At 36.2% G+C, this 25,504-nt stretch overlaps 1 protein-coding gene across 6 annotated transcripts in view; it reads right to left on the bottom strand.

Annotated features, from left to right (window-relative positions):
• KIF3A (kinesin family member 3A) overlaps positions 1–25,504 on the bottom strand; it is a 62,287-nt gene that overhangs the window by 25,775 nt on the left and 11,008 nt on the right. For all 6 annotated transcript variants that reach the window (XM_072840970.1, XM_072840967.1, XM_072840965.1 and 3 more), the window contains exons 3-8: positions 21,658–21,802; positions 21,439–21,523; positions 10,960–11,065; positions 7,138–7,277; positions 6,547–6,744; positions 6,064–6,238 (exon numbers count right to left, since the gene is read on the bottom strand). In XM_072840970.1, the coding sequence (XP_072697071.1) occupies positions 6,064–6,238; positions 6,547–6,744; positions 7,138–7,277; positions 10,960–11,065; positions 21,439–21,523; positions 21,658–21,802 (849 nt within the window). The remainder of the gene's footprint in view (positions 1–6,063; positions 6,239–6,546; positions 6,745–7,137; positions 7,278–10,959; positions 11,066–21,438; positions 21,524–21,657; positions 21,803–25,504) is intronic.

Genomic DNA, 25,504 nt, shown 5'->3' on the forward strand with positions numbered 1-25,504 from the left:
GTTAAATTCTAATCTACTTAAAATTTCAAATGATAAGTTTAATAAAGTTCTATGTATACATAAAAATTTCACGTTAGAAGTCATTATTTCAGCTTTTTAAAAAAGTAATCATTTTGGAGGAGCATTTTCTTCTCAGTTTTTGCATAAGATTTTATTTTTAGGGGCACATGGATGGCTCAGTGGTTGAGCAATTGTCTTTAGCTCAGGTCATGATCCCAGGATCCTGGGATCAAGTCCCACATCAGGCTCCCTGCAGGGAGCCTGACTCTCCCTCTGCCTATGTCTCTGCCTCTGTGTCTCTCATGAATAAGTAAATAATCCTAAAAAAATTTTTTTTTTTTTAATTTTTAAGTAATCTTTATACCCAACCTGGGGCTCAAACTCACAACCCAGAGATCAAGAGTCACATGTTCCACCAATTAAGCCAGCCAGGCGCCCCCTCTGTTCAAGATTTTTTATTTTTTAAATTTTTAAAAAGATTTTATTCATTTATTCATGAGAGACACAAGAGAGAGAGAGGCAGGCAGAGACACAGGCAGAGGGAGAAGTAGGCTCCACGCAAGAGGCCCGACGTGGAACTCGATCCTGGGACTCCAGGGTCATGCCCTGGTCCAAAGGCAGGTGCCAAACTTCTGAGCCACCCAGGGATTCCTTCTGTTCAAGATTAAAAAAAATTCATTCACCCTACATATTTTTTAAGAACAATAAAACTCATCTAACACAGTGATCCCACTTTTAGGACTATATCATAAGAAAAGAAGGACTATATCATAAGAAGAGCTTATTAGTACAAAAATAGCTTAAAAAGAAACAAAAAATCAAATAAAAGGGTGTAATTAAACTAATATCAATAACTTCCATAGTAGTTATTTAAAAATAACACTGTCCATGAATGAAATGTCTAAAAAAACAAACGTAATTGGTGAAAAAAATAAATATACACTAATCATAAACGATAATATCTAAACATTAAATAATGGATAGGAAGAGATCAGCATATTGGGAGAAAAATTCATTTAAAATATTTTCATTGGGGATCCCTGGGTGGCTCAGTGGTTTGGCGCCTGCCTTTGGCCTAGGGCACGATCCTGGAGTCCCGGGATCGAGTCCTGTGTCGGGCTCCCGGCATGGAGCCTGCTTGTCCCTCTGCCTGTGTCTCTGCCCCCACCCCCTCTCTCTCTCTCTTTCTGTGTGGGTCTATCATAAATAAATAAATAAATAAATAAATAAATAAATAAATAAATAAATAAATAATCTTAAAAATTTTTTTTTTATTGGGGCGCCTGGGTGGCTCAGTCAGTTAAATGTCTGCCTTTGGCTCAGGTCATGATCTCAGGTCCTGGAATAGAGCCCCACATCACGATCTCTGCTCAGAGGGGAGCCTGCTTCTCCCTCTGCCTTTCCCTCTGCTCATGTTCTCTGTCTCTCAAGTAGATAAATAAAATCTTTAAAACTATATATATTTTCTTTAGGCCTAGTACAATGACATCCTGGTAGCAACAAATGCACCTAATGTCCAAGTCTTGGGTTTCTATATACCAGTCTCCACTGAAAGGAACCAGGGAGAAATAGATGGATTTAAGGCCAGGATAGGGAACATATAAAATGAATCTAAAACATCTGTGGTATCAGAAATAAAGAAGCACTTAAAACCAAAAATCAAAAAACTGATGGAAGCATGCTGAAAGGATACAGCAGCTACCCTGAAGGAGCTCCTATGGTCAAATCTCGGGACAATCTGAGCAACAAGACAAATAATGATATTATTGTATTACAATGTACAGACTAAAATAAATATGCATGAATTGATACTGATATCAATAAATAACTGAATAAACAAGTGGGGGAGAAGGGACTATTCCCCCTTACAATAGAATTCTTAACATTAAACATTAAAAGGAATAATGAGAAGACAAAGTCACCCAATGAACAGATGCCAAAGAATTAGTGTTGCTGGCAAGAACCCCTAAAGGATGCTACAGTTAGTGGGGAAAAGTATGATGAGAAACAGGACCTTTTCATAGTTTCAAAGTATCTCCCCACAAGACACACCTTAAGTTTAAAGGAAAATGTAAAATTATAGAATTCGTAGTGAAGAGACCTTGCAGAATAGTTATGAGAACTACAAAAGACCAAAATTGAGGAACATTTTTCAAATATATGACTTTTACAGTGCCAAGACCATGAAAGACAAAGAAAGATGAGGAACTGGAGATTGGAGACCAACAGGTCCTGACAACTAAATGCAACATGTGATCTTAGACTGTATCCTGGACTAGAGGGCAAACTCAACACCTGAATAAAATTGATAGGTTAGTTAATAAATTTGTATCAATGTAAATTTCCTGGTTCCAATAACTGTAAGATGTTCACTCTAAGATGTTCCAGTCATATAAGATGCTAACATTAGGACAAGCCGGGTGATGGGTATACAGAAACTCATCATACTTCCAAGTTTTCTAGAAGTCTATAAAAAGTTTTAAAAATTACTCTTTTAAATGTTTTCCACTTACTTTTTTATTGTTTATATGATCAACTGTACTAATCATAACACTGTTAACTGGATCATAAAAACAAATATCATAAACATCTATGAAATTAAGTGTTTAAAAATAAAGCCAGCATTACCACATGATCTATCAAATTCCACTTCTGGATATATACTCAAAAGAACTGAAAACAAGAACTCAAACATGTATTATCTATATACCCACATTCATAGCCAGATTATTTTTTGTAGTCAAAAGGCAGAAGCAACCTACGTGTCCATCAAAAGATGAATGGATAAATAAAATGTGGTATAGACAAAAAAAGAGATATTATTTAGCCTCAAAAAGGAAGGAAATTAGAAAAAAATTAAAAAAAATTTTAAAAAAAGGAAGGAAATTCTGATACATGCTATGACATGGATGAACCCTGAGGGCCAGACACAAAAGTACACATATTATACGATTCTACTTATATGAGTTATGTAGAATAGTCAAATTCAGATATAGCATAGTGTTATCACGAGCTGAGGCAGAGAGGAGGATAGGAGGGGATGGAGAGTTAATGTTTACTGGGTACAGAACCTCATTTGGGGATGATTAAAAAGTTTAAGGGATGGATTATAATCATGGTTACAGAACAATTTTAACATACTTAATACCACAGAATAAAAATAGTTGAAACAGTAAATTTTACATCATGTATATTTTTCCCCTATGAAAAAACGTGAAAAAATAAAGGCAGGAAAATAAAGGTGTGAATTCAACATTAACAAATCTAAGAAATCTTAAATCTTTAAGACATATTGACTATAAATACCACCTAGTGGCCATATTTAAAATACCAAATTTCATTATCTGAGAGGGCAGCTCAGCTATTGAGATTATTCCTCAATAATCTTATTCAAAGGGAACCCTGGGTGGCACAGCGGTTTAGCGCCTGCCTTTGGCCCAGGGCGCGATCCTGGAGACCCGGGATTGAATCCCACGTCGGGCTCCCGGTGCATGGAGCCTGCTTCTCCCTCTGCCTGTGTCTCTGCCTCTCTCTCTCTCTCTGTGTGACTATCATAAATAAATAAAAATTTAAAAAAAAATAATCTTATTCAAGTTTACTAAACCAGTACCCTTTTCAAACATATATGATGGTGGCATCTCTGCAGTTCATATCTGTTCTATCCAGCTTCCCTGTAAACTGTAAAAAAGCCACTCAAAAGCCCTTTTTTATCTGGTATGAAAAGGAGTCCTATACCTATCAGTTCTTAGCATGAAAGTGTAGCAAGTCACTGACCACTCAATGACAAGCAGTAAACTTCTCACCCTCATGAACAAGGTCTTCAAACTTTCTAACCTTCTAACATCGTTAGAAAAGAATTCTCCAAACAGAATCTCATGTTCAAATTTAAGCATGAAAGCATATTTTCAAAGGCAATGAATTTTTACTTATTGTAAATTTGGTTTACTCATGACTCTAATAAGTTTCTTTACTTTGAATAACAGTGACTGGTATCTTTCACAAAGAACTCTGGGTCATTTTCACCCAAATACATATATGGTAAAATTTGTTCTTCGACAAAAAAAAAAAAAAAAAAATTCATTATTTAGTAAATGGTCAAATGAAATCTATAAAAGGTCATGGAGACGGATATGATTGAGATGGAGGTTTAAGTTAAAACAATTTTTTAAAATGACATAAATAAATATTAAATAATTAAACTTAATATGAAAATGCTGAAGTGTGTATCAAACACCTTGCAGAAATATTCCTTTAAATATCAAAGTTAGGGCAGCCCAGGTGGCTCAGCAGTTTAGCACCACCTTCAGCCCAGGGCCTGATCCTGGAGACCCGGGATCAAGTCCCACGTCAGGCTCCCTGCATGGAGCCTGCTTCTCTCTCTGCTTGTATCTTTGCCTCTTTCTCTGTGTGTCTCTCATGAATAAATAAATAAAATCTTTAAAAATAAATAAATAAATAAATATCAAAGTTAGATAGAACCAGAAAAGATCCCAAATAGCCAGAGGAATGTTGAAAAAGAAAACCAAAGCTGGGGGCATCACAAAGCCTGACTTCAAGCTGTATTACAAAGCTGCGATCATCAAGACAGCATGGTATCGGCACAAAAACAGACAGATCAATGGACCCTCAACTCTATGGTCAGCTCATCTTCAACAAAGCAGGAAAGAATATCCCACTGGAGAAAAGACTGTCTCTTCAATAAAATGGTGTTGGGAAAATTGGACATCCACATGCAGAAGAATGTAACTAGACCATTCTCTCACACCATACACAGAGATAAACTCAAAATGGTTGAAAGATCTAAATATGAGACAAGAATCCACCAAAATCTTAAGGGAGAACACAGGCAGCAACCTTTTTGAACATGGCCACAGCAACTTCTTGCAAGATACATCAATGAAGGCAAGAGAAACAAAAGCAATAATGAACTAACTCTTGGGACTTCATCAAGATAAAAAGCTTCTGCACAGCAAAGGAAACAGTCAACAAAACTAAAAGACAACCTGCAGAATGGGAGAGGATATTTGCAAATGACATATCAGATAAAGGGCTAGTATCCAAGGTCTAGAGAGAACTTACCAAACTCAACACCCAAGAAACAAACAATCCAATCAAAAAATGGGCAGAAGACATTAACAGGCATTTCTCCAAAGAAGATCTACCCATGGCCAACAAGCACATGAAGAAACCTCTACATCATTTGCCATCAGGGAAATACAAATAGATACCACTTTATACTGGTGAGAATGGCAAAAATTAACAAGACAGGAAACAGCAAATGTTGGCAAAGACGTGGAGAAAGCAGAACCCTCTTGCACTGTTGGTGGGAATGCAAGCTGGTACAGCCACTCCGGAAAACAGTGTGGAGGTTCCTTAAGAAGTTAAAAATAGAGCTACCCTATGACCTAGTAATTGCACTATTGCACTACCGGATATTTACCCCAAAGATACAGATGTAGTGAAACGATGGGACACCTGCACCCCAATGTTCATAGCAGCAATGTCCACAACAGCCACACTGTGGAAGGAGCTATAATGTCCTTTGACAGATGAATGGATAAAGGAGATGGGGTATATAAACACGATGAAATATTACGCAGCCATCAGAAAGGATGAATAGCTACCATTTATATTGACGTGGATGGAACTGGAGGATATTATGCTGAGTGAAAAAAGTCAATCAGAGAAAGACAATTATCATATGGTCTCACTCATATGTGGAATATAAGAAATAGTAAAAGGGACTATAAGGGAAGGGGGGAAACTGAGTGGGGAAAAATTAAAGAGGAAGACAAATCATGAGAGTCTCCTAATTCTGGGAAACAAACAAAGGATCGCAGAAGGGGAGGTGGGTGGAGGGACAGGGTAACTGGGTAACAGGCAATAAGAAGGCCACATGATGAGATGAGCACTGGGGGTTATATGTTGGCAAACTGAATTTAAATAAATTTTTTTAAAAAATCAAAGTTAGATGCTCAAGGAATTTTAGTAAGTGGTTTTTAGTAGAACACTTAGTGGTTAAGCAACATATTTTTAGCCAACAATATTCTGAGAAAAAGTTACCTTCTTCAAGCTTCTTTTTCAGTTCTTCTATTTCTTTCTGAAACTGGCGAAGCAAAGCATCTTTTGGATCTTCATTAATTCTAGCTTTATTTTTAATATTCTTAGCACGGTTAGCATACCGCAATGTACTGATAGTTTCATCATAATTGTAATCTGCTGGCCCAATATTTGCACACTGTTGAATTAGGAATACAAAACATTTTACACATGACACAGTTAAAATTAATACTACCATGATAAATTTATCAAAAAGAATTTGTGAAACCTGGTTCTCCTCTAGCTTTCTTGAACAAGAAAGCAACAACTACATGGATTTCCAAACACCATTACATGGGTTAGCACACACAATGTACTTAAAAAGAATAACCACAAATCACTACAAGTGAAATAATCAAGTTTTTAAAATGCTATGCATATCAATTATTGGCATAAACAGGAATCTGACATTTTCCTGATGATAACTATTCTACAATGAAGTCTTACCATCATGGTTTTTGAATTTCCTCCTAAGGAATCCTGAAGAAGACGAGTCAGTTTTGAGTTGCGATATGGAACATGAGTGCTTTTTCCGTCAACCAAGGCAGAAATTACATTACCAAGGGTGGAAAGCGAAAGATTGATTTTTGTGGCTTCTTTTAGGCGCTGTCCAGTTGCTCCAGTTTTTGCTTGTCTTTCTGAACCCTAGCAATAAACAAAGACAGAAATAATGCTAAAATTAAAAATACAGAGTATTCCTCTGAAAGTTTAAAACAAAATTTGACACTAAAAATCTGATATTTATCTGGAATTTGCTTCAAATAATATAGGAAGGGAAAATGTGGCTGATGGCAGAGATGGAACAGGACTGGCCATGAAGTGATAACTGCTGAAGCAGAGTCATGGGTACATGGGGAGACAGTACTACTCTCATTATTTTTATAAATAAGTATTCCATAATACAAAAGAAGTTAAACACATACACAAGTCAACAACTTAAAAACTGTATGTAAGTCACATTTTCACTGGAATTTTTATTCACTTATAATATGTAAAATATCACAAGAGTTATTCCTTAAGGAGTATCCTGTTACTTACAGCAAGATCTACAAGATGGAGCTTCCCCATTCTGACATGCATATTACCATCAACGCCTTTTTCACTGCATTCTATAGTAATTGTAAAGATGGCATGGGAACGGGAACTATGTTCATTCATATTAGTTGCACCAACAGAACCTTGAAGGAAGGAAGGAAATTCTTGAAAAGCATAACAAGAGGCAGCATTTTTTAAAAATAATCAAATATCCAGACTGGTTTAAAATACTTAATTTCATCACAGTGAAGAGCTAGAAAAGCACAGGTTTACTTAACATTAGAAATGTCTCTGACAATTTATATGTTGATAACAAAAGAATTTGTAATGTTTCTCATATTACAGAGGTAATTTTAGGACAAAAAGCTTAATTTCAATCCCAAGTATTACTGGCTAAAAAAGAAAAAAAAAAGAAAACTAATTTAGGTAAAAAAAAAAAAAAAAAGTTAAATACTTTTGAATTTTTTGCCATTTCAGCTGTCTCTAAAAAGTACTATGCGCTGAGAATCTAAATCACAGAAATACTTGCATATATGCATTAGATGATACAGGATATTCAGTACAGCACTCTTTGCAATATCAAGAGATCAGAAACAACCAAAAGGAAAGTGGTTAATCTATTGCAGAATAGTGATGGGGCGCCTGGGTGGCTTTGTAGGTTAAATATCTGACTCTTGATTTTGGCTCAGGTCATGAGATCCAGCCCCATGTCAGGCTCAGAGCTGAGCACGGAGTCAGCTTGAGATTCTCCCTCTCCTCCTCCCCCTCCCCCTGCTTGCATGCTCTAAATAAATAAATAAAATCTTAAAAAAAAAATAGTCCTACTATGGACTACTCAAGAGCCCTTTAAAAACACAAAACAGATCTGTATGTATAACATGGGAAGATACCCTTAACATATGAAAAAAAAAGATATATAGTACAATCTTCTTTCTTCTATTAAACAAAAGCATCCAGTCAAAATATACTAAGTATTTGTGCAACTATAAATATTTTACATATTGTGTAAAGAAAAGGGTTTTTTGGGCAGCCCAGGTGGCACAGTGGTTTAGCGCCGCCTGCAGCCCGGAGTGTGATCCTGGAGGCCCGGAATCGAGTCCCACGTCAGGCTCCCTGCATGGAGCCTGCTTCTCCCTCTGCCTGTGTCTCTGCCTCTCTCTCTCTCTCTCTCTCTCTCTCTGAATAAACAAATAAATAAATAATATTTTTTTTAAAAGTTTTTTTTCAATAGGCATATATTAGTTTTTTTCTTAAATTGCCAAGTATTTGGAAAGCATTTTGCTAATTTTAGCCAACGTCAAAATTATTCTACTATATATTTATGCAGAACTTCTCCATGCAAGCTTTGATTTTAGAATTTGAAAATTAGGGCAGCCCGGGTGGCTCAGCGGTTTGGCACCGCCTTCAGCCCGGGGTGTAATCCTGAAGACCCAGGATCTAGGCCCACGTTGGGATCCCTGCATGGAGCCGGCTTCTCCCTCTGCCTGTGTTTCTGTGCCTCTCTCTCTCTCTCTCTGTCATAAATAATTTAAATCTTTTTTTAAAAAAAGAATAGCAGCTTTTACTGTCACATTTCCTTCTTCTATTTTCCCCTGAATAGTTATTTTACTCTATTGCAATTGCAGTATGATAAAATTAGTATTTTTATGTTAGAACTTTTCAACGTGGATGTTTGTACTAAATATCTAATTCTTAGACTCAATCTATTAATTAGGAGTATTTTCCTCTGCTATCTTAGGTCCTCAAAATCTTTGGTCTTCATTTCATTTTACTCCTTTTATTAGAATTGTTTAGTTTTCCTTGAATGAAGCTCACATACCAAATCAAATTAATTCTCAGTTGTTAATGGGAGGTTTTTTGTGGAGGCTTTTTGTTGTTCTATTTTCAATGAAAGGTTTTGATCACTACTGTGAAAGGAATCGAGTCAAAATTTTTTCTTATTGAGTAAGCAATATATGAACATATTCCTGGTATAAAAAATATGAAAATACAGACATACAAAAACATGAAGTAAAAGCTCCACATACCCCTTTTCTCCTATCTTACTTCCCCTTACCGAAAGGTAATCACTATCAAATGTCCTTTCATTATATATTTAACACACACACACACACACACACACACACACAGCCCAAATACATAGTTTAACAATTTAGACTTTTTCCACATCTCTAAACGGGGTGATGCAGTACATACTATTCTATAATTTGTTTTCCTTTCACTTAACAATGTATCTTGAAAATCTTTCAGGTATCTACATGTATATTTAACTTTTTTTTTTTATAGCTTCATTACAGTCCAGAGTACTTCTGTACCACAATTCATAAAATCAATGTTTTACTGACATTTATTTAGACTGCATCAAACCTTTTGCTATTATCAATAATGTTCCATTAAGGCATCTTTTTATGTCTAAAGATATTTTTCTAGATATTTCTCAATATAGATACATCCATACATATCCAGAAATATACATATATATAGAAATATATATATATATATATATATATATATATATATATATATATATATATATATATATAAATTAGAAACACTGGGTGAAAAGAAATGCATTTAAAAAATTTCAACAGATACTGTTACAATGCCCCTGAACAAGGCTGGAGCACTTTCCACTCCCATCACCAGTGCCCATTTCTTCAGAGCTGCACAAACCTGGATATCCCTCCATCCTAAATAATGGGTAAAATATCTCCTACTATTCTTTTAATACTCATTTCCCCAATTACTTGTCAAGGTGAACATGCTCTGTATTCCTGCTGCTATGTATTCATGTATATCTTTTGCTCATTTTTCTGTTAGAATTTAGTCTTTCTCTACTTGATTTATAAAAATGCAACTGATTTTTTTTAATTTTTTAATTTCCTTGACTTTCCTAGATTTACAGGCTAGTCAAAAAAGCTTTTTAAAAAATGTTTACTTTCTACATTCTTATTTTTTTACCTCTGACCTCTAATTGCTGCTAGCAACATCATTAGTACTAAGTCTGGGGCATCTTGGGTATTAAATAGTGCTGCAACTTTCTATTTTTTAGACAAAACTTCAAACTATTATTAAAGAGAATGTCACTTAATTTTGGTTTGCTTTTCTTGTCAACAAAAGGAAGGCAGTAAAGCATTACTGATGCTAATGATCAGTTAATGATGTCTAATGGCTTAGGTTCAAACACTCACTCTACCACCTACTAAGTAGTACATAACCTTGCACAAGTTATTTAGACTAAGTCTTGGTTTCCTCAGTCAAAACAGGAATTTAGTACATTCACAGTTCAGTTTGAGGATTTAAAAAAGATCATTCTTATAAAGAAAGGACTTAGCACAAGCACTTACCACACAGTTAGTGTTTGACAAACTTATTATTATAGCTAAAAAGAGACAGCTAGGGCAGCCCGGGTGGCTCAGCGGTTTGGCACCGCCTTTGGCCCCGGGTGTGATCCTGGGGACCCGGGATTGAGTCCTGCATCGAGTTCCCTGCATGGAGCCTGCGTCTCCCTCTGCCTGTGTCTCTGCCTCTCTTTGTCTCTCATGAATAAATAAAATCTTTTAAAAAATAAACTAATTAATTAAAAGAGACAGCTAACAATAGAAGAATTTCATATATATAGCGCCATAACCAAGAAACAAAATTCTGGTCAGCACAGAAGGCAATCTGTGATCTCTTTCATTCATATATGTTCTCTACACAGTAAATAATCAAAGAGAAAGGGCTATCAAGAAACTTAAAAATCCAGTCTCTGTGGGGTCAGTTTTGCTTCTAAAAGCCTACTCGACACATAAATGTTCAATCACAATTATTTACTACACTTACGATTTTTGTGGCCTAGTGTCATAATTCTATCCATATCATCAGCATTATTTACCACGTAAGCCGATAAATCTTTGATATAAACTCCCACATCAGGTCTTTCTTTAACCTAAAAAAGAAAAAAGAAAAAAGAAAAAAACTGACCCAAAGATCTTATACACATACCATAATTCCTCCAGCTACTTATCAAACATCTACTGTGTGTTGAACACCCTGCTAAGAAATGAGGATACAGTGATGGACAAAGTAGACATAGTCTCTACACTTGCACAGGTGACAATCTATGGCGAGAACATAAAAATGAATACAAGTTATTTCAATTGGGATAATGTCATGAAGAAAAAAACCACAGGACAGTATGAGAACACAGTATAGAGGAACTAAGCTAGTAAACCAGGGACATACAGTTTCCCCAAGATGAAGTTTAAGCTAAGACCTCTTGCTGAAATAAGAGGTAGCCAAACTGGATTGGGGTAGCAGGAAAAGAGCAGGTGTGAGGATCCTGAAATGGGTCAACACTAGGCACTTAGAAAAAGTAAAACAAACAAACAAACAAACAACAACAAACAAACAAAAAGCCAGGTTGGCTGGAAACAGTGGGAAGTATGGGAGAAACAGGTGGGATATATGGCTACAGAGGCAGTCAGAGATAAGACTAAGCATAGTTATTGGTCTTTATCTTAACAGCAACTTGAAGACACTGGAGGATTTCAAACAAATGAGTGAATCAGATCTATATAACATCTATGTAAAACCGTTACCTTTCTGTGAGTAAAACTTATTTACCAAATATGAAGGATATATTTAGGATAGGTTTACCTAAAATACAGTGTTAGAAATGTAAAATTCACTTTGTAAGACCCTAGAAATCACCTCCAAAATCAACAAAATACAGGTATACTCAGAGCTACTGCAGGTTGAGTTGCAGATCACCATAATAAGGCAAATACTCAAATACACCAAGTCAAATAAATTTCTTGGTTTCCCAATGTATATAAAATTATTTACATTATACTATAATCTTTTAAGTGTGTAATAGCATTGTCTAAAAAATAATAACATATACCTTAATCAAGAAATATTTTATTGCTAAAATGCTAACCATCATCTGAGCTTTCAGCCAGTCGATATCTTTTTGCTGGTAGAGGGTCCTGTCTCAAAGCTGATGGCTGCTGACTGGTCAGGGTTGGGGGATGCTGAAGGCTGGGGTGGCTGTGGCAGTTTCCTAAAATAAGACAACAAAGTTTGCTGCAGTGATTGACTCTTCCTTTCAAGAATGATTTCTCCGTAGAACAGTGATGCTGTTTGATAGTATTTTGCCCACAGCTGAACTCTTTTTCAAAATTGGAGCCAATCCTCTCAAAACCCTGCCACTGCTCTATCAACAAAGTTTATGAGCTATTCTAAATCCTTTGTTGCCATTTCAACAGTCTTCACTGCATCTTCACTAGGTGTAGATTCTGTCTCAAAAATATATTTTGTGCATCCACAAGGAATAACTCCTCATCCATTGGTTTTTGGGGTTTCTTTTTTTGGTTTTGTTTGTTTTTATCCATTGGGTTTTATCATGAGATTGTAGCAGTTCAGCCACATCCTTAGGATCCACCTTCTAATACTAGTTCTCTTGCTGTTTCCACCACATCTGCAGCGGCTTCCTCCACTCAAGTCTTGAGCCCCTCCAAGTCATTCATGAGGGTTGGAATTAACTTCTTCCAAACTGTTGTTAATGCTGATATTTTGATCTCTTCTCATGAATCATGAATGTTCTTAATGGCATCTAGAAGCATGAATCCTTTCCAGAAGATTTTCAATTGACTTTGCCCAGATCCCTTAGAGGAATAACTCTCTATGGCAGCTTCGGAAATATAATTCTTCAATAACAAGACCTGATCCAGGGACTGCAGAATGGTTGTTGTGTTAGCAGGCATGAAAAAAACACTCACCTCATTGTACAACTTCATCAGTGCTTTTAGGTGACCAGAGGCACTGTCAACAAGCAGTATTGTTTCGAAAGAATTTTTTTTTTTCCTGAGGAGGTCTCAAGAGTAGACTTAAAATATTCAGTGAACCATGTTGTGCACAGATGTGCTGTCACCCAGGCCTTGCTGGCCATTTATAGATGAAAGACAAAATATATTTAGCATAATCCTTTTTTTTTTTTAATTTTTATTTATCTATGATAGTCACAGAGAGAGAAAGAGAGAGAGGCAGAGACATAGGCAGAGGGAGAAGCAGGCTCCATGCACCGGGAGCCCGACGTGGGATTCGATCCCGGGTCTCCAGGATCGCGCCCTGGGCCAAAGGCAGGCGCCAAACCGCTGCGCCACCCAGGGATCCCTATTTAGCATAATTCTTAAGGACCTAGGAGTTTTAAGAGTACTAAATGAGCACTGCTTTCAACTTAGAGTCACCAGTTGCATTATCCCGTACCAAGAGAGTCAGTGTGTCCTTTGAAGCTTTGAAGCCAATGACTTCACTTCTCTAGCTATGAAAGTCCTAGACAGCATCTTCCTCCAACAGAAAGCTGTGTCATCAACATTGAAAATCTGTTTAAAGTAGCCTCCTTCATGAATTATCTTAGCTAGATCTCCTGGATAACTTGCTACAGCTCCTACATAAGCACATGCTACTTCATATTGTACTTTCATGTTACAGAGATGGGTTCCTTAAACTTCATGAATCAACCTCTGCTAGCTTCAGACTTTTCTTCCATAGACTCCTCATTTCTCTTGGCCTTCACAGAATTGAAGAGGGTTAGGGCCTCACCCTGGATTAGGCTTTAGCTTAAGAGAAAGTTGTGGCTACTATGATCTTTTGTCCAAACCACTAAAACTTTCTCTACATCAGCAATAAGTCTGTTTGCTTCCTTATCATTTGTATGTTCACTAGAATAGCACTTTTAATCTCCTTTAGGAACTTTTCTTTTACAGTCAAAAGTTGCTATTTGGTGCAGGAGACCTAACTTTCAGCCTATCTTCGCTTTCAACATGCCTTCCTCAATAAAGCTTAATCATTTCTAGAAGCTTAATCATTTTTTATTTAAAGAGACATGCAACTCTACCTTTCACTTGAACACTTAAAAGCCACACTATAGGGTTACGTGGCCTAACTTCAGTATTGCTGTCTGTCAAGGAATAGAGTCCCAAAGAGAGGAAGAGAAATGGGGAAAGGCCAATCAGTGGAGCAGTCAGAACACACGTCACATTTATTAAGTTTGCTGTTTTATCTGAGGATGGTTTGTGGCACACCAAAAACAATTAAAATGGTAACATCAAAGATCACTGGTCAAAGATCATCAGAGATCACCATAACCAATATTAATAGTGGTGAGAAAGTCTGAAATACTCCAATAATTACCAAAATACAACACAGAGATATGAAATGAGCAACTGCTGTTTGAAAAATGGTGCTAAGTTGTTTGACACAGGGTAAAAAATACAGTTACTGGAAAGCATTATAAAGGGACGGCCCCATTAAGCAAGGTATGCTTGTAAAGTGAAGCTGAGGCCGAGGTCTGTAGCGGCCAGTGGGGAGAACCATTCCACAAATAGTAGGACCTCATAGACAAAGATGACAAACACAAGTTTAAAAAACAATCCCAGACACAAACATCACAAGGGCAGACACTCCAAGTTTCAGGTGCCGACATCTAGTTGGAGGTTTGGAAATTTTTTGGTCGCTTTTTTATAACAATCTTTAAGGTATATTTATACATAAGGAAAAACTTCTCTTCTTCTGTCATGGGATATAAATATGCCCTAATTTATTAGTAGTAAAGGAGTATGCTGGTCTCTATAAACCAGGGGGTGTCAAAATGTGCTCTGAGAGCCCCAGAGAGTTCATGGGGGCCTGGAGGGGGCTACTGTAGAGTTGGGGTTCCTAGGGCCCAAATTCTGAAGAGAGCTTTATTTTTGTGTGTTTTGCACACTGTGCTCCCATGTAAGGTCTGGTTTGATGAATATATTTAAATGCTTTAAACATTTTAAATGTGTGAAAATTACTGGTGTATATCAATGTCTCTCATTAAACGTATAGTAAAAAAACAATGTGTGTATTTCTAATCTGCCAAACCCATATCTCTGAAAAATATAAAAATCATGCACCTGATGTTATAGCAATGTCAAATTGCTATAAGTTTTTAAACATTTACTCTCACTTGCTGCACTCAAGTCACTGCAGACCAGAAACACACTTCCAACTGACATTAGTTTGCAAAATCTAAGGTCATTTCCAATCAAATATGACATTAATTCAAAATTCAATTAGTAAGTATAAATAAACTGTTTAGATATGAAAGGTGAAGAAATTGGGATGCCTGGGTGGCTCAGCGGTTGAGCGTCTGCCTACAACTCAGGGCATGATCCCAGAGTCCGGGATCAAGTCCAACATGAGGCTCCCCACAGGCAGCCTGCTTCTCCCTCTGCCTATGTCTCTGCCTCTCTGTATGTGTCTCTCATGAATAAATAAATAAATAAATGAAAGAAAGAAAGAAAGAAAGAAAGAAAGAAAGAAAGAAAGAAAGAAAAGAAAAGAATCAAATGTGATTCTAAATTTATGAAAGTTTTTTTAGCTGGGTAATGCTATAGAATAATTATCATAAAAGCATAGAAATTTAACTTCTATAACAAATACAGTTTGTAACAGAACAACAGATCTCAAAGGAGCAGTTACTCCCAACCTAGAATGTTTCAGAAATTTGTAGTGGGAGTTTCTGGTTCATTTGAGGACACCATTAGCATTCATAGGCAGGAGCAATTGATACTAAACATCCTGAAATAGGTAGGATGGTCTATCAATGAAGAATTGTCTCCTCACACAATGTCGAATGTCCTAGCATATATGCATATGGGTGAAAAAAAATTATTTATGATTACCTGAGTCTAAACTCTGATTTTATTTTATATATAAAGACATGGGCAGCCCCAGTGGCTCAGTGGTTTAACGCTGCCTTCAGTCCAGGGCAGAATCCTGGAGACCCAGGATCAAGTCCCACATCGGGCTCCCTGCATGGAGCCTGCTTTTCCCTCTGCCTGTGGTCTCTGCCTCTCTCTCTCTCTCTCTGTATCTCTCATGAATGAATAAATAAAAATCTTAAAAAAAAAAAAAAGACAAAGTGCTTTTCCACACTAATATAGGAATAGGAATACAGAAAACTGAGGAAAGAACTACTACTTAATTTTGTTGAGAACTCTATCAAGAGCTTGTCACTATTTTAAAAGACCATTTCATTGACAAGAACACCACTCAAGGGACCCCTGGGTGGCGCAGCGGTTTAGCACCTGCCTTTGGCCCAGGGCGCGATCCTGGAGACCCGGGATCAAATCCCACGTTGGGCTCCCGGTGCATAGAGCCTGCTTCTCCCTCTGCCTATGTCTCTGCCTCTCTCTCTCTCTCTCTCTGTGACTATCATAAATAAATAAAAATTTAAAAAAAAGAACACCACTCAAGAGATTTAGATCACCAATATAACAGATCTATAACCGTCTGCATATATAGCTGTTGCATTCATAATGATTACTTATGCCTCTGACTACTTGGTTATGTCACTGAGTGTGGTTACATCTAAGCATTTATATAATGAAATAATAGCATTTTATTTTTTCACTACTTTATTCTTGTTTATAGTACAATTGGTCAGTATACTGATAACCTAAAAATTATTTGTGTAGGTAGATTTTATTTTCTATGAATTTTGTTTCAGGATAGTCAAAGGGACATTACAAAATATGTTATAAAAAAAGGGGCACTGGGTTTAATAGAGTTGAGAATCACTGACAAAAATGTTCCTAAGAATAAATCTAATCTGTAATTACTGGTACAAGGGAAAATGTTCTTTCTAAATGATTTTTATTCTAATAATTTCTGCAATGAGAAACTTAAAAGGCATCCATCAAAAATAATGTCAAAGATGACAACTAGCAAAAAAGAAACATGATATTTCCTATGTATGCATCATCATTACAGAATAAACCTTAAGGTCCAACAAACAATACCTAAGCCTGTAATACTATGTTCCAAAAGCCCAGTTTATATAGTAAACTTAAAAAGAAAAAGGCTAGGGGCACCTGGATACCTCAGTCAGTTAAGCATTCGACTCTTGATTTTGGCTCAGGTCATGATCTCAGGGTCTTGAGATTGAGCCCCCTGTTGGGCTCTGCCCTGGGCATGGAGCATGCTTGAGATTCTCCTTCCCTCTTTCACCCTCTCCCCTTTTTTCTTTCCTCTGGGGGCGGGGCGGGGGAGAGGGAAGGCTAACATTTATTTAATACTTTTTTATGTATCAAGCCTTGATTTAAACACTTTGTATTAACTTGTTAATGTTGGCAATAATCCTACGAAGTAGATACTGTTATCAGTTCCATTTGCATGTGGCAAAACTAAGGCTCATATAGGTTAGGTAACTTGCTCAATATATCATAGCCAGAATGGTAAGACTCTAAAACCACCCCTGTAATTCTAGGTGAATCTGTTATTTGACTGTGAGCAAGTCAGAAACCTCTCTGTGCATTGGTTTTCACATCAACAAAACTGAACTGCTAGGAAGAGTAAATGAAATTAACTATGTACTACTATCACAATTTACTGTACTGAATGTCTACTCCTGCATTATAAGAGCTTAATAATAGTAGTCACTGTTATTCTACATGTATTCTACACCACTCTATGATAATGGTTACTGCTATTCTATATTCTATTCAACTACCATATGCACATTATTCTTTAATTATTTTACTTACAATGGAATTCTAAACAAAATTCCAGTATTAATATTTTAAATGCTCTTTTTGTCTGTCTCATATCCTAAAATATTTGGCAATATTTACCAATTCTTTATCACCTGACCCAGCAATCTAGCTTCAGGAACTTAAACTCAGATATGCCTTCATATGTATGAAATCACATACGTACAACACTACTTACTACAGAATTGTCTGTAAAAACGAAAGATCAGAAACACTCCAAGTGTTCATCAAGAGAGGACTGGCCAAATACGTTTTAATTACATCCATACAATGGATAGTATATGGACATCATTTTCAAAAGGAAAACAGAGGGGCACCTGGGCGACTCAGTCCGTTAAGCATCTGCCATGGGCTCAGGTCATGATCTCAGGGTTCTGGGGTCAAGCCCCACATGAGGCCCCCTGCTTAGCAGGGAATCTGCTTCTTTCTCTGTCCCTCTCCCCACTCATGCTTGCTGTCATGCATGCACCTGCACGCTTGCTCTCTGAAATAAATAGAATCTTTTAAAAAGAATAAAAGGACAATAGAAAAAACAAGAACGAGGAGGCTTTCTCTCTGTACTGATATGCAAAGATTGCCACAATCCACAGTCAAAAAAGCAACACAAATTGGGGGAAAAAAACAGTCTTTTCAAAATGGTGCTGTGACAACTGAATATCCACATGAGCAATAATGAAATTGGTCCTCTACCTCAACCACATTAAGAAAAAAAAAAGAAAAAGAAAAAGAAAAACTCAGAATGGATCAAAGATCTAAATGTAAAAGGTACAAGTATAAAACTCTTAGAATAAAACAAAAGCATAAATCTTCATGACCTTGGATGAAACAATGGTTTCTTAGATACAACACCAAGCGCACAAGCAACAAAACTAAATACAGATAAATCGGACATGATCAAAATTTAAACATTTTGTGTTTCAAAGAAAACAATCAAAAAAGTGAAAAAGACAACCCGTAAATGCAGAAAAAAGTGTGTAAATCATATACTTGCTAAGGGACTTCCATTAGAATATATAAAGAAGTATTAACAACTCAGTAACAGAAAGACAACCCAATTAAAAACAGGCAATGGATCTGAACAGACATTTCTCTAAAGAAGGTATTCAAATGGCTAACAAGCATGGGAAAAAGATGTTCAACATCATTAGCCACCACAGAAATGGAAATCAAACCCACAAATATGACTTGACACCCACTAAAATGGCTAACTAGAAGAGGAAGAGTAACAAGCACTGACAAGTATGTGGAGAAACTGGAAACCTCATTCACTAGTGACAAGAATGTAAAATGGTATAACTGCTATGGAAAACAGTCTGGCAGTTCCTCAGATGCTTAAGTATACAGTTACCAAAGGATCCAGCAATTACATTCAGTAGGGTGTACTCACTAGAACCGAAAACATATTCACACAAAAACTTGTAAAAGTCTAAGTCCATAACAGTCTTATTCATAACAGACAAAAAGATGAAACTATCCAAATGTTCAACTGATGGAATCAATAAAATGCATTATATCCACACAATGGACTGCTATTCAGCAATAACAAAAAAAATTAAGTACTAACACATGCTACAACATGGATGAGCCATGAAAAATGATTCTAAATGAAAGAAGCTAGTCATCAAAGACCACATATTATTCCTTTATATTATGTATCCAAAATAGGCAAATCTATAGAGAAAAAAGTAAGCTAGTAGTTCCCTGGGACTGGGTTAGGAGCGATATCCAAGGAGCACCGTGTTTTTTTCTAGGGTAAGAAAAATGTTCCAAAATTGATTGTGGTGATAGATGTACAATTCTATGAATATATCAAAAATCACTGAATAGTACATTTTAAGTGAGTAAATTGTATGGAATGTGAATTATATTTCAATAAAACTGTTTTTATTTATTTTTTTAAATATTTATTTATTCATGAGACACAGAGAGAGAGAGAGAGAGGCAGAGGCACAGGCAGAGCGGAGAAGCAGGCTCCCTGCAGAAGCTCAATGTTGGACTTGATCCCAGAACTCCAGGAACACGCCCTGAGCCAAATGCAGACACTCAACCTCTGAGTCACCCAGGTGTCCCAATAAAGTTATTTCTTAAATAAAGAAATGAAGTCCATCAATGAATCTTGAGAACATTGTATTAAATGGAACAAGACACAGAAGATCACATTTTATATGATTCCATTTATGTGAAATATCTAGAATAGCCAAATCCATCGGGACAGAAATTAAGTTCTGATTACCAGGAGGTGGGGAGAAGCAGGAATGGGGAGTGACTCCTAATGGACATAGGACCTCTTCTGGGGGTAAGGACAATGTTCCAGAATTAGATAATGATGGCTGTATCATTTTGTGAATATATTAAGAGCTGCTATATTGTATACTGTAAAAGGGTGAATATTATTAGCCTCTGTGGATTACATCTCTATTTTAAAAAACAATATAAATCAGCTAAGTTTGTAAGTAAACATAATGTATTTTGTAATTTTGTAATTCTCTAATATTTATTACGCATGTAATTTCACATTTCCCTTTTCTGAAATGCAGGATAAAAGTAGTCTTTCCTGCCAATCTATTACCCCAAAGAGTACAAACTAAAATTTCTCAATCAGAAATTTTAGTTTTTCCTTTAGGTAAAAGAAAGATTGAAAACTGCTAGTGTTTTTTACTACATTCATGATTGGTCTTAGTATCTTTAACACCTTAAAAATTTCTGACTTAAAATAAATTCTGGAGTACTCTTGGCCTTCAAACCAGGAAATGAAAACATGCATTCACATAAAAAAATCTGTGTGCAAATGTTCATAGATGCTTTATTCATAATAGCCAAAAACTATAAACTGCCTAGATGTCCTTCAACAGGTGAACGGTTAAACTTTACACGTATACATCATGCAATGCCACTCAGCAATAAAAAGTAATGAACTCTCAATACATGCAACAACTTGGATAAATCTCAGGAGGGTTATGCCAAATGAAAAAGGCCAATCCCAAAGGTTACATACTGTATAGTTCTAATTACATAACATTTTTGAGAACAAATAAAACAAAATTTGAGAATTGTAAAGCAAATTAGAGATTGTCAGGAGTCAGGGATGGCTACAGAGGAATGTAGTCAGGACAGAGGTGGATATGGTCATAAAAGGGCAACAGGAGGCATCTCTGTGATTCAACTGTTTAGTACCTTGATGTAGTAGCGGATATATTAACCTAAACACAAAGAGTACAAGAAAAACCAGGGCACTGTGAGTAAAATCTGTAGATTGTATCAACAACAGTATCATGATCATGATACTCTACTACAGCTCCGTAAAGTGTTAACCACTGGGCAAAGCTGCGTAAAAGGTACATCTATGTAAAGGGTAATCTCTCCATATTCTTTCATACAGTCACATGTGACTCTACACTTACCTGGATAAGAATTTTAATTTAAAAAAAAAGTGCAGATCATTGTACATGTATACCTACTTATGGAGTAGAAGTAAAATTATATTTGTTAATATATACATAGAGGAACAGTGAGGGATACTGAAAATGGTTATCTTAGGGTGGGGAGAAGTGGGGCACAGGATTAGGAACAACTTTTCAATGCATTAATTTTCATACTATTTTATATTTTGAATCATGATCATATACTACACAAGGTCAAAAGATAAGTAAAATATTAAAAATAACTTTTGTAGAAAAAGAATCTTAATATAGTAACAGTCTACTACTTTGGAAAATACTTCAATTTCAGTTATCCTTACCTCTAACCTCTGTGTCTGATCCTTGCCCAAAAGGTCACGGACTTCCTCATTATATATTTCCAAATATGACACTCGAACCAAAAATCTATAAATAAAACATCATTTTAAAAAGCAGAGAAATATTTATGAGAGCTATTTTCAAATGTGTTTACAAGTTTTATACATATATGCCTTCCTTGTGCTTGTACTTCTCAATATTAGAAAATAATTCTTTTTTACCTTGTATCACCCTCTGCTTTAGCAATGTGACCAAATATGTGAGCAAATGAATTTGGAATAATTCCTCTAAGTTCAGGAACTGCTCGAACACCTTCCATGGTAAAAGTTTTGCCTGTTCCAGTTTGTCCATATGCAAAAATAGTCCCTGAAAATTAAGAGAATCAGTTACTTTTTAGAGTCTAATGCTACAGAACAATAGCTCTTAAAAGTTATTTCTTTGACACTGTGATGTGATTTCTTCCCTGGATTTAATATTTATTCAAGTACAAATTTCACTTTTATTATCGACAATGACAATACATACTCTTTGCCATATGAGCCAAGCGCTGTTATAGTTCTAGAGTCAATGAGATATTGACCATTAATTAAAAGCATCCCGCAAGCCCTAAATGCAAAATTTTACACTATGGCTAATTATAAGAAATTGACTGTAATGCATATGTTAATTACTGAATGTGGACATTAAATTAGAGAAGGTAGTATAATTGCAGCAAGGAAAAAAAAATTGCAGCAAGGAAATAATACAGGTTCTAGAACGGAAAGACCTCAGTGTGAATCCACACATCTGCTACTTTTCAGTCACCTGAGCTTAGACAAGAATCGACCCAGAGATTGTCTCCTCAGTGGTAAAATGAGGACAAGAATAACTACCCGACATAAACAGTAAGAACAAATAAAACAATTTACCCCACTTGATCAGCATGATGCCTAGTCATGTACAAGTAAACGGCAGGGTTTTTTCTTCTTAATCCTGAAATAAGTTCCTTTTAAAAATATGTATTTTTTTAAAGATTTTATTTATTTATTTATTCATGAGAGACACAGAGAGAGAGAGAGAGAGGCAGAGACATAGGCAGAGGGAGAAGTGGGCTCCATGCAGGGAGCCCAAAATGGGACTCGATCCCAGCACTCAGAGCTCTAAAGGTAGACACTCAACCACTGAGCCACCCAGGCATCCTAAAAATATGTATTTTTTAAGTAAAAGTTGTAAGAAATGGAGGAGTTTGAAAATGTGACAATTATTACTGGTAATTGTAGATACAACTTAAACTTTCCAAATACCTAAATTCATTCAACAACTACGTAGCACACACCTGAGTATGGCATTATGCTAGGCACTGGGGACAGAGTGACAAATAAGACCAACATAATCCTTAATATTCTGGTATGCATAACCTTGAAGAGGAGATACTGATCAAATACTTGTTTTTTAAGATTTTATTTATTTATTCATGAGAGACACACAGAGAGAGGGAGAGACATAGGCAGGCTCCCCACAGGGAGCCTGATGTGGGACTCAATCCCGGGACCCTGGGATCATGGCCTGAGCCGAAGGCAGACACTCAACCACTGAGCCACCCAGGCGCCCCGATACTGATCAAATACTTATAAGCAAGATGAATGTTGGAAATGAGAAATGGAGTTCTAGCTGAGAGTAAAGGGATGTAGTCCAGGCAGAAGAAATAATATAAGAGGAAAGTGGAGGGAGGTCAGGAAAGGTAAGGTTTAAGATAAAATCTGAAATATGAGTAAGAGTTACACAGCAACAGAGGGGACAGCAAGAAGCAAGAAAGAGAAGAGAGGTTTTGAGGACTTGAAATGAGATCAGAATGGAAGAAACAGATGGAAAATGAAGGTGGATGGAAACAGAGAATAAAGATATCAGCAGGGGCCTCAATGCACACCGCCATGAAGGCCATGCTAAGATTTTAAGAACTTATCCTAAAAGCAAAGTGAAACCACAGAATATTTTTGCAGGTAGAAGTGACACCAGGATCACTAAGGCTACCCTGTATACAAGGAACTAGAAGAAAAGCAAGGGGAGATGTGAAGAGCTGGAGTAGTTAGCCACGTGAGAGCTAATGCTGACAACAGAAGGCAATATGAAAGGTGGAAGGATTTCAGAGACATGCAACCGTTAGAAGCAACAGCATCTGGGAAATAACTAACCAGGAGACCAGGGTAAAGGAGGAATCCAGGATGACTTTCAAATTTCTGGCCTGAACAAGGAGATGTATGGCTATGCCGTATACTGAGATGGTGACCACCACCATGGTTTGAAATGATGGTTTGAAAGGAAAGATAGTGAATTCAGCTGAGGGCCTACTGAGCTTTAAGTGCCCATGACACATTCAAATGCATGCGTTAAGCAGGTAGGTGAAGGAATGAGATGTATTTGGCCAGTAAAGCCCTGGGAGCAGGTACAATTTCTGCAGGAGACAGCACAGTGTGAGAATACAGCACAAACATTTTTTAACTACTTCCACTCCATGCAGGTAACCTCTTACATCACCATCACTTTCAAGACTTTCTGTGACAACCATCACAACACTTAATCACAACAGAAGCCATTTTTTACACATGGAATAAAAAAAAGTCTTATTTTTTCCTAATTCACTAAGTGTTTCAAACTGTGTCATTAAGAATGTAATGTACTAATCTTCAAAAGAGCTGAAAATATTATGAGTGCACAGACCACATGTGAGAGCTGACACATGGCTGTCATTTCCTGATCATATGCTATGAGCTAGGCCATGTACTTTACACACATCCTTACTGAATTTTCTCCCCAATCCTAAGAGTGTGGCACTATTTATACTCCCATGCTTTAGCTAAGGAAACAAAGGCTTACCTTGTTCAATGTCTTAGTAAGTGGTACAAACAACCTGTGAATACAGTCCATTTGGCTCTAGAGCCCTTATTTTTTAGAAGTATGTAATGGCCAAAATTTTTAAAATTAATTCCTAATGTAATTTCTATGAATTCATTAAATATATGAAGATTACTGACTTTAAAAGAATAGTAATCTATAATTATAGAGCCAAGAATCCCCTAGAATAAAAGAATCTCATCTCATTTTCAGAGATGAGATTCTATATTTCTAGTTTTTGTATGTCCAACTTAACAAATCTAATGCTAATATTTCCTTCAATATGGACATCTCTTAAAACTTTACTTTTTATTTTTTTTTAAACTTTACTTTTTAAAAACTAGAAATGACCTGAAATTTTATCCAACCTCCCCATTTTTTACTATATTTTAAAAATGGTAGAAGGTCTACCAAAAATCTGCATATAGATGTTTACAGCAGCGCATATTCTTAACTACCAAAACTTGGAAGCAACCAAGATATCCTTCAGGAGGTAAGTGAATTGATAAACTGTGGTACATCCAGACAACAGAATATAATCAGCACAAAAAAAGATACAAGCTATCAAGCCATGAAAATACATGGAGAACACTTCAGTGCATATTACTAAGTGAAAGAAGCTAAACTGAAAGGTTATAATATATATATACATACATGATTCTAACTATATGACATTCTAGAAAAGGTGAAACTATGTAAATGAGTGTTGGAAATGATGAACATTTATATACATTTATATACAACTGATGAATCATTAAATTCTACCTCTGAAACTAATAAAAAAAAAAAACTGAAAGAATCAAACCATTTTCAAGTAACTGCAACTCGGGAAAAAGCTCAAGAATATTTATAGGAATTAAAAAAACAAAAACAAAAACAAAAAAAAACAAGAGCCAAGGTAACATTCACAGTATATGGAAACTAACCAAAATTTGCCAAGCTTGCAAAAAAGCATAAAGATACAATTCATAATGAAGAACTCCATCAATCAAACCAATTTAGAACTGATACAAATGTTAGAATTATCACACAAGGACATTAAATGAGTTATTAAAATACAGTTATTAAAACTGTATTCTACATGTTAAAAAGTTAAGTGGAAACTTTGGATGGAAGTCAGGAAGAACTTGGATGGAAGATACAACAAAGACCCAAATCAAACTTCTAGGGACGAAAACTACAATGTTTGAGATGAGA

The sequence above is a fragment of the Canis lupus genome, chromosome 10 (genome assembly GCF_048164855.1).
Source record: "Canis lupus baileyi chromosome 10, mCanLup2.hap1, whole genome shotgun sequence".
NCBI lineage: Eukaryota > Metazoa > Chordata > Mammalia > Carnivora > Canidae > Canis > Canis lupus.